At 49.9% G+C, this 9803-nt stretch overlaps 2 protein-coding genes across 2 annotated transcripts in view; both read right to left on the reverse strand.

The window, feature by feature from the left end:
- Positions 1-2652: 2652 nt before the first annotated feature.
- LOC123137966 (GDSL esterase/lipase At2g27360-like) lies at positions 2653-3666 on the reverse strand. The gene is made up of 3 exons (XM_044557857.1): positions 3532-3666; positions 3190-3454; positions 2653-3106 (listed from the first exon to the last, which is right to left on the reverse strand). The coding sequence occupies exons 1-3, from the start codon at positions 3664-3666 to the stop codon at positions 2871-2873; spliced, it is 636 nt and encodes a 211-aa protein (XP_044413792.1). The 3' UTR covers positions 2653-2870.
- Positions 3667-7817: 4151 nt separating this feature from the next.
- Positions 7818-9803, reverse strand: part of LOC123137967 (GDSL esterase/lipase At1g28590) — an 8637-nt gene continuing 6651 nt past the window's right edge. Inside the window, exon 3 of the mRNA XM_044557859.1 lies at positions 7818-7922. Coding sequence (XP_044413794.1) covers positions 7900-7922 — 23 coding nt within the window. The 3' untranslated portion in view covers positions 7818-7899. The remainder of the gene's footprint in view (positions 7923-9803) is intronic.

Raw genomic sequence — 9803 nt, forward strand, 5'->3', positions numbered from 1 at the left:
AGGAGACAAGGGACACGATGTTTTTACCCAGTTTCGGGCCCTCTCGATGGAGGTAAAACCCTACTCCTGCTTGATTGATATTGATGATATGGGTAGTACAAGAGTGGATCTACCACGACATCAAGGAGGCTAAACCCTAGAAGCTAGCCTATGGTATGATTGTTGTAATTGTTGTTGTCCTACAGACTAAAACCCTCCGGTTTATATAGACACCGGAGAGGGCTAGGGTTAACAGAGTCGGTTACAATGGTAGGAGATCTACATATCCGTATTGCCAAGCTTGCCTTCCACGCCAAGGAAAGTCCCATCCGGACACGGGACGAAGTCTTCAATCTTGTATCTTCATAGTCTTGGAGTCCGACCGATGATGATAGTTCCGCTATCCGGACACCCCCTAGTCCAGGACTCCCTCACTAGGCACTGGAGATGTACAAACATAACAATGAATAACATCGAAAGGAAAAGTGGTTATTGATGTAGATGAAGGAAACGACAAGCGAACGTGATTTCCAATACGGCAAGCATGACAAGTATGCGCCGCTAATTTATTACATGAAAAAGAAAAGGTGCTCAAAATTTTGTGAAGAGCGTCGACGTCGGGATGACCAAGTCGAGCATGCCAAAGCGAGACATCGGCATGAAGAGCAACCAGACCGCCACTTGTCATAGGACATCATGGATAGAGATCATCATGGGAATCACATCGGTGCAGAACCCTCCGGGAGCGAGCATCCTTGACAGAGAAACCAAGAGCGTCAAACTCAACAGTGACATGATTTTCACGAGTAAGAGTACGAACAGAGCATAGGTTTTTGATTAAGGATGGTGAACAAGCACATTATTAAGAGTTAAAGATGAAGAGGGAAACAGAAGGGAGGACGAACTGTGATGAGTGATGGGAAGAGAGGTGCCATCACCAACCACGATACGAGAGTTGAAGGGATAGGGGGAGGCATGGGAGAGGATACCAGGATTAGAAGCCATGTGAGCGGCAGCGCCGGTGTCCATGTACCAATCGCCACCTCCACTGTAGTTGCTCGGCGAGGGGGCAACATGAAGAGTGGAGAGAAGTGCGGGGTCCCAAACACTGCCATGTGTCTCGCCATATGCACCGTAAGCCGGAGAGCCACCATAGGGTGCGACACCACCATATGCCACAGGACCACCATAGGTTGCAGCACCACCATATGACGTGGGACCAGGGTGGGCGCGGTCAGGAGCGCCTGATGAGAAGCCGGCCGAGGACCGAGGATGCCCGGAGCAGGAGGGCGGGGGATAGGCATGGAGCGCATGCACAACACCCGTCCAGGGATTGTACCCCGACAACCATGGCGGGGTATGAGCAGCCACAGTGTGCGCAAGAGGGCGCTGCGCCGTGTTGGAGTCGCGTGCCCGACCCCTGCGACCGTTCTGCTTGCGGCCACCCGAGGAGGCGGGCGCGGGAGGCGGGGTCGGAGCAGGAGCACGCGGCGCAGACAGGAGGCACGCCGTTGCCGACGACGATGCCGACGTGGAGGGCGGCGTGGGTCACCTGTCGAGCAGAGTGGCGAAGGCGCTTCTCCTCCATGCGAAGATATGTGACCGCCTTGGCGTACGTCGGCGTGACGAGAGAGAGGGTGGCGGTGGACTGGCCGAGGTCGAGGTGGAGGCCCTGATGGAGGTTGGTGAGGAGGACGAAGTCGTCGATGGTCATGCCGACATCGCGCAGCTCGTTGGCGAGAACCTTCAACCGCGTGCAGTACTCATCGATCGAAAGATTGTTTTACTGCAAAGTGAAGAACTCCCTTTGAAGGAAGACACGACGTTGGAGTTGATTGTCGAGGAAGAGATCGCACAACCGTGTCCACATAGCGTACGCCAATGGGTCACGGGAGTTCACCATGTAGTAGAGACCTTCGGAGATGCTGAGGAAGAGCCACTTGACGATGCAGGTGTCCATGGCAGCCACTCGTCGTCGTCCTTCATGTTGCGGAAGTCGACGCCCCCGTCAACGTGCTCGATGAGACAGTAGGAGCGGAACAACAACACGAAGTAGGTGCGCCACGCATTGTAGGATGGCGAGTCGGGGTCGAGGACGACGGTACATGGTCTTTGATGTGGAGCTCGTTGAGGCGGTCGGAGGTGAACATGGCGCCGGCGAAAGAACCGGCATCGAAGGGTTCGGCTTTGGAGCGGGGCATGGTGGCTAGGAGAAGGGAAGGGGTGGCAACGGGTGGTTAGGGTTTTAGGTGTTGGTGGAGGGAAGGGGGGCGGCGGAGGCTGCAGGAGATAGCGGCGGCGGCACTAGGGTTTGGGGGAGAGGCGGCGGTGGCTACAGTAGGGAGGGAGTAGCGGCGGCGGCTTAGGGTTTTTGGGAGGAGGAAGCGGCGGCGGCAACAGAGGAGGTAGCGGCGACGGAGGTAGCGTTAGAGGGGGTGGCAGCGGCGGCTACGAGAAGAAGGGGCGGCTACGGGGAGCGGAAGCGAGGAAGATCGCGGAAAAACTGATACCATGTAGAGAGAATATGGGATGCAACTCAATTGTATTCCTCGAAGTTGGTCACAATATATACACGAGATGTCTTGCGTGACAAGGAAACTAATCCTAACATATCCCTATGAGTCAATTATACAAGGCTAGAGATTATAAGAATAGTAATACAAATATGTCACGTTCAAGATCAATAGCCTTTATTAGAAAGAGAACAAAAAATCACATATATTTCGCTGATGACATGTCATGGAAAGGGTTGCGTCAGCGTCTTCCTGGTGGTGCCGACATGGGAGTCGATCTCACAGAAATGGCGTGAACAGTACAAATCAGTCACAGACGCTTATGTCCGACCGAGAGATATAATCCTGCTTGGAGTAAAATCCAGACACGGTCTTATGTCAGAACAGTGCAGTTTGTGGCTCTGCCATCGCCGACGCGTTATACAATCCTCTGAGCAGCGCCTGGGCGATGAACCTGTTGGCAGCGTCGGTGAAGTGGATGCCGTCCCACGAGAGGAACTCGGACGGGTCGGAGCTCGCCGTCGAGTCCGAAGTGCCGCAGAACGCCGCCATGTCGAAGTGGTACGGGCCAGCGCCGCCGCCGCAGAACGCGGCCAACGGCCTGTCGCCGAAACCTGCACGTCCCAGGTAAAATCAGTGATCGTGCATTGATGTCAGCACGGATGGTGTCTGTCAGTTATATTGCGCGTGCACGCACCGTATTTGCCGGGCGACGCGACGAGGTTGGCGATGGGGCTGTAGATGTCCGCGTAGAAGAGGGTCGTGCCGGGGTGGCTCCGCCGGAGCTCGCGGAGCATGCAGTTGAGCGCGCGGTTGTGCAGCTGGGCGATCTCGTTGAACCCCGTGATGCAGCCGGACTCCCCGTGCGCGTCGCCGGGGAAGAGGGCGAGCAGCTCCGGCTCGCACCCCAGCGGGATCATCCCCGTCACCAGCACCGTCCTTGCACCGGCGGCGACCACGGCCTGCGTAGACGATGCACAGTTGGTCCGCGCGCGCTTCTGTTATGCTGGTGGTTGGGTCGAAAGGATTTACTGCTTACGTTCAGCGCCGAACGGGTGACGGCGACGATGTCCGGCACAAAGCTCGCCGCGAATTCGGCTGTGCGGTTGCTGAATAGCGCGAAGATGTAGTCGTTTACTCCGATCTCTCCGAAGTAGAAGACGGAGGTCGCCATGATATCGCTCTCTTCTTCTGTAGTATGCACAAGATTGCAGTAACAGAATTATTACAAACGAAGGATCGAAATATTTCCACCATTATTAAGAGACATATAAACCGCAGTGCATTTTTTCTTGCAGTGCATCCAAGTATCCAACTGTCACCTCTTCACCTCACTTCGTATATAAACCCGAGAGTAGAAACTCCCAGTTACATTTAAAATTGGCACAGTCTTCAGGAAAAAAATTATATGAGACTAGGTCTCACGGTTGGTAGGTGAGACCCGCCCTGATGGATGACTCGTGGCATCTAATGTCTCCCCCCTGATTTCAGGGGGTGGGGTAGATGCTTTGTGATTTGTGAATGCCACGTGTCATCCATCAGAATGGGTCTCACCTGCTAACCCATGAGACCTGGTCTCATAGAATTTTTTTTCCAGTCTTCATGCTGGAATTCTATGCTAAATTGTGTATAATTTGTCGGTGACGGGATTTATAAAAAAGTTAAAATAACCTAGTTTTTTTATAATATATACTATAGTACATTTATGTACTAGCATCAAGAAACGAAAGTGATGTTTTGGGATAAATCAAATATTGTAAGTACTCCCTCCGTCCGAAAATACTTGTCATCAAAATGGATAAAAAAAGATGTATTTAGATGTATTTTAGTTTTAGATATTTTTTTATTCATTTTGATGACAAATATTTTGGGACAGAGGGAGTACTTATAAATACTTGCACACATCACGTATACTCAGGTCTTTAATTTGAGTATGAAACATGTATTGTATTTTATTTAAAATATATTGTTTCTAACCATGTAATTTTATTGTACATGTTTTATTAATAATCGACCTAAAACGCCGTGTTCAATTTATAAAGTAAATCGAAGGGAGTACGTGATCTGTGCAAGTATTCATAAGTACTGCTGCCTACAACTTACAAAGATTCGATCTATCTCAAGACATCACTTCGTGGTGACCACGATGGATTATAAAGCCTTTTAGCTAGAAATGAGGGGGTCAACTACTTTAAAAAACTACCTGTAACTGCAATCACTCTTTGTTACTCCCTCCGTTCACAAATATAAGATGTTTTAATTTTATTGTGAATCGAATCTACATAGACACTGTTAGGAGCTAGGGTTTTGCCCTTCCGAGGGCGTAGGTTATAGGGGAAGGAGGGAGGTGGGCGAGGGCTAGAGCGCGGCGGCCGGCAGCGAGGCGCCGTCCTTGCGGATTGGCGGCGGCGGCGCAAGCAGGAGGCGGCTAGGGTTTAGGGTTCCGACTCCTCTGGGAGCTGGGCAATAGAATAGTCTTATTGCTTGATTCTCAAAATAGTTTTACAACTAGTATATATAACCATAATCTGAAAATAAACCTAAGATAACTTGGGCCTTAAGCCTGCCCAGTGGGCCCACGGCGGCCATAGACCTGGCCGGTCATAACATCTCTCCCCGCCTGCGCAAACAGCTCGTCCTCGAGCTGAAAGTCGGGGTAGTGCTGGTGGAATTCCTCGCGCTGCTCCCAAGTAGCGTCCTCCTCCGGTAGTCCAGCCCACCGAATCAACACGTACCAGGCGCCTCGGCGCAGCTGGGCCTTGAGCGCCTTCTCCGGTGCAGGAAGGAGACGTCCGTCCGAGGCCGGCGGTAGGGCCGGCGGTGCCGCGGGTGGATCACCGCGGAATGGCTTGAGCAGCCCGACGTGGAAGACATCATGAATGCGCGCGCCGGCCGGAAGCTGAAGACGGTACGCCACTTTCCCAATGCGTTCCAGGATAGCAAAGGGACCGGCATAATGAGGACCGAGCTTCTTCCGTGCGCTGGGTTCCAATGACTGCGTAGAGCGGTGAAGTAGACGCAGCCAGACCCAATCTCCCACCGCGAGTTTCGCCTCGCGATGGTGGCCATCATAGTATCGTTTGGCCAACTGCTGGGCCTGGAGAAGTCGTTGCTGGACCTCCACGAGCATCTCATCACGGTTCCTCAGAAGAGCCCCGGCCGCCTCGGTCCGTGCCGAGGCCGCATCCACCGGCAGGATCGGCGGGGGTGGCCGACCATAAACCACCTCAAAGGGCGTATCACGAAAGGCGGAGTGAAAAGAGGTGTTGTAGCAGTACTCCGCCCACGAGAGCCAGTCCACCCATGCACGAGGGCGATCACCTATAACACAACGCAAATACATGGCAATCACCTTGTTAACGATTTCAGATTGGTCGTCCGTCTGAGGGTGGAAGGCAGTGCTCAGGCGGAGCTTCACGCCCGCCAGCCGGAAAAGGTCGCGCCACACATGGCCCGTGAAGACAGGATCCCGATCACTGACGATCGAAGAAGGAAACCCGTGGAGACGGACAATGCCATCGAAGAAGGCCCGTGCAACAGATGTCGCTGAATATGGGTGGCCAAGAGGGAAACAAAAGCAGTCAACCACTGTGAGAATGACGGATTTGCCGCCCACCTTGGGAAGGCCCTCGATGAAATCCATGGAGATGTCTGCCCAAACCTGAGATGGAACCTCCAAGGGCTGAAGCATGCCAGCTGGCCGCAGTGTCTCCATTTTGTTGCGCTGGTGTCACGCCCAATATGCGACCCTATCCAAAAGGAACTCGAAGGTCCCACCAAGGATAGACCCGCATATTGGAACGCTTTTGCAAGGTGGATATCATTACATCAACATTACATAATAGACGGGGATACATACAAAAGGCATACAATGCCACACGAATACAACAACATATTACAAGAGATCAACATCCGACTAAGGATGAACCACAAACAGAAGCTCAAACGACATCCACCCTGCTAGCCCAGGCTGCCGACCTGGAACCTATCCCCTGATCGAAGAAGAATCAGAAGAAGAACTCCATAACAAGCAAACATCGCTCTCACGTCATGATCATCGCATAACCTGTACCTGCAACTTTTGGTGTAGTAATCTGTGAGCCACGAGGACTCAGCAATCCCATTACCATGGGTATCAAGACTAGCAAAGCTTAATGGGAAAGGAAGGGGTAAAGTGGTGAGGTTGCAGCAGCGGCTAAGCAAGTATGGTGGCTAACATACGCAAATGAGAGCGAGAAGAGAAACAAAGGAACGGTCGTGAAGCTAGCAATGATCAAGAAGTGATCCTGAACTCCTACTTACGTTAAACATAACCCAAAGACTGTGTTCACTTCCCGGACTCCGCCGAGAAGAGACCATCACGGCTACACACACGGTTGATGTGTTTTAATTCGGATCTGGTGTCAAGTTATCTACAACTGGACATTAACAAATTCCCATCTGCCACATAACCGCGGGCACGGCTCTCGAAAGTTTATACCCTGCAGGGGTGTCCCTACTTAGCCCATGATAAGCTCTCGCGATCAACGAAGGATATTCCTTCTCCCAGGAAGACCCGATCAGTCTCGGAATCCCGGTTTACAAGACATTTCGACAATGGTAAAACAAGACCAGCGAAGCCGCCCGATGCGCCGACAATCCCGATAGAAGCTGCGCATATCTTGTTCTCAGGGCACACCGGATGAGCAAGACGTCGGGTTGGCATAGACCCTGGTTGCCCAGGGGGCGCCGGACATCGCTCGGTTTGGACCAACACTTAGACAAGCATTGGCCCGGGGGGGCTAAAATAAAGATGACCCTTAGGTTAATTACTCCCAAGGGAAAGGTAGGTGGTGGTGGTGAGGCAAATGGTAAAACCAAGGTTGGGCCTTGCTGGAGGAGTTTTATTCAAAGCGAACTGTCAAGGGGGTCCCATAAATCACCCGACCGCGTTAGGAACGCAAAATCCGGGAACATAACACCGGTATGACGGAAACTAGGGTGGCAAGAGTGGAACAAAACACCAGGCATAAGGCCGAGCCTTCCATCCTTTACCAAATATATAGATGCATTAATTAAATAAGAGATATTGTGATATCCCAACATAATCCTGTCCACCATGGAGCAAATCTTCAACTTCACCTGCAGCTAGCAACGCTATAAGAGGGGCTGAGCAAAACGGTAACATAGCCAAACAACGGTTTTCTAGGAAGGGTGTCAAAGGTTAGAGGTTCATGGCAATTTGGGAGGCTTGAAGAGCAAATGATAGGTAGCGTAGCAAAGCGATAGAATGAAGCAACTAGCATATCAATGATAGTAGTGAGATCCAGGGTAGCGGTCATCTTGCCTGAAATCCCGCAAGGAAGAAGAATGAGTCCATGAAGAAGATGAAGCCACGAAGACGAACCACACGTAGACGAACGCATCCTCACGATCGCAACGAAACGGGAACTATCAAAAAGAAGCACACAACATGGTAAATACACCACACATGAACAAGACATGATGCACAACAAGCATGATGCATGACAAAGCTACATGAAGCTACTCATGGCAAGAGATGATGCAAACAAGAACAACACATCAAGGCAAGTTTAAATGAGGCCGGGAACAACATATAACAATTCAAGTAAGTCCTCATATGCATATTTTGAAATTGGTCCATCTGAATAAACCTTATGTTCAAGTTGTTAAACAGCAAGTTAAGATGCACCAAGATGATCTACACGAAATTCTAGTCAAGTTACATATAAAGTTCATTGGATTCGGAGCTACGGCCTAGAAGATATGAGCAAAACAAGTCAAACATGGCATTGATGCAAAATGCATACAAACATCAAGCAAACACCTCAAAACAAGGATGCAACATGATAATATGAAGCTACATGCAAAAACAAGCAAGTTTCATATAGAGCACACTCAAAACGGAGCAACGGTTCAACACACACACACTCTATACAAGTCATAGCAACAATCTGTCCATAACAGCAACTAGGCATCTTGCAAGCATCAAAACAACAAGCTACAGCATCCCAACATAATAACAAAAGGCATGGCATGAAGTACAGGTAAAGCATAACAAAACATGAACACTGAGCTATCTCCAGAAATCACTAGAACATGCTCAAACACACATGGTAAGATTGCAAATAATAACAGTTTCAGACTTATCAGGAAATAACATCAGGTTGCAATGTTTAGAGCTATCAAACAACATGTTACAGGAACTTATCATGGCAACCAAAGGCATGGCATGATACTACTAAATGCATAGAACAAGAGTCCCTTACTGACCATTAGCCAAAAAGGATCAGAAGATATGATGGCACCCATGTAAACATGGCAAGTTATACTACAGATTCATACATGGCAGGAACAACAATAAGTAGGCATGTTGGTGAGCTTGAACCACTCACCACAGAGCAATACATGGCATGGCAAGGCAACCAACAGTAAGAAGGAATGTTTATGAAGCTATACATGGCAAGAGCAAGGTCATAGGGTGCATGGATCACTAGAAAAGCATATGGCCAAAACTGAACTTCATGTTAACGGGTTGACAGCAACATTATTTAGCAACTTTGGAGCAAGATTACAACATGTTAGAGCAGTATATAAATGCAACCAGGGGCATGAATGGATAGAACATGACATGTATAACAAAACATCCTTAGTGGACATCTCCAAATTATGCATAGAACGACTTGTAGCAGCAGGTTAACATAGCAACAAAATATAACAGAATCTGTCTAGCAAAACAACAACAGCAAGTACCCTACTGAACAAGCTTGATGCACTCACTACACAAGTCACAAAAATACAAGGATGGCACCTCTGGAAAGATGGCATAGCATAGATCAAAACACATGTAGACATCAACCTCATAGGATGCACACATCAAACATGGCAAAAATGACAAATGAGCAAGTTATAACAGTTTCAGCAGATTAACATCAACATGCACTCTTCTAACAGCATTTCGGGCTTCAAGATGAGCTCAAATGAAAATGATGCAATGAAATGAAATGAAGTACTCGTTGAGACGAACAATTTGACATATTACACGCACGAAACAGAGCTACAGATGCAGAGATACGATGCGATGAACATGACATGATTATGCAAAATATCAGGGACTTGGAGAAATATACCCCTCCGAAACAGATCTAGGGTTCGTCGGTGGGGCGCGAACCGAGGTCAACTCCGGCGATGGGGGGCTTCTCGGGCGAGCTGCGGCCATGGAGGAGGTCGGGGAAGACGTCGGGGATGCGGGGGAGGTCGGATCCGGCGAGGGGCGCCGGTTCCCGCCGGAGAGAGGAGGCGGCGCGGCGC

This window comes from Triticum aestivum, chromosome 6B, assembly GCF_018294505.1.
Source record: "Triticum aestivum cultivar Chinese Spring chromosome 6B, IWGSC CS RefSeq v2.1, whole genome shotgun sequence".
Classification (NCBI taxonomy): domain Eukaryota; kingdom Viridiplantae; phylum Streptophyta; class Magnoliopsida; order Poales; family Poaceae; genus Triticum; species Triticum aestivum.

Bases quoted from the DNA above. Each gene is read 5' to 3' on its own strand.
- LOC123137966 (XM_044557857.1), bottom strand. From the start codon at position 3,666: ATGGCGACCTCCGTCTTCTACTTCGGAGAGATCGGAGTAAACGACTAC. The intron at 3,455-3,531 runs GTAAGCAGTAAA...TCGTCTACGCAG, and splicing joins TCACCCGTTCGGCGCTGAAC to GCCGTGGTCGCCGCCGGTGC. The intron at 3,107-3,189 runs GTGCGTGCACGC...TGGGACGTGCAG, and splicing joins CGCGTCGCCCGGCAAATACG to GTTTCGGCGACAGGCCGTTG.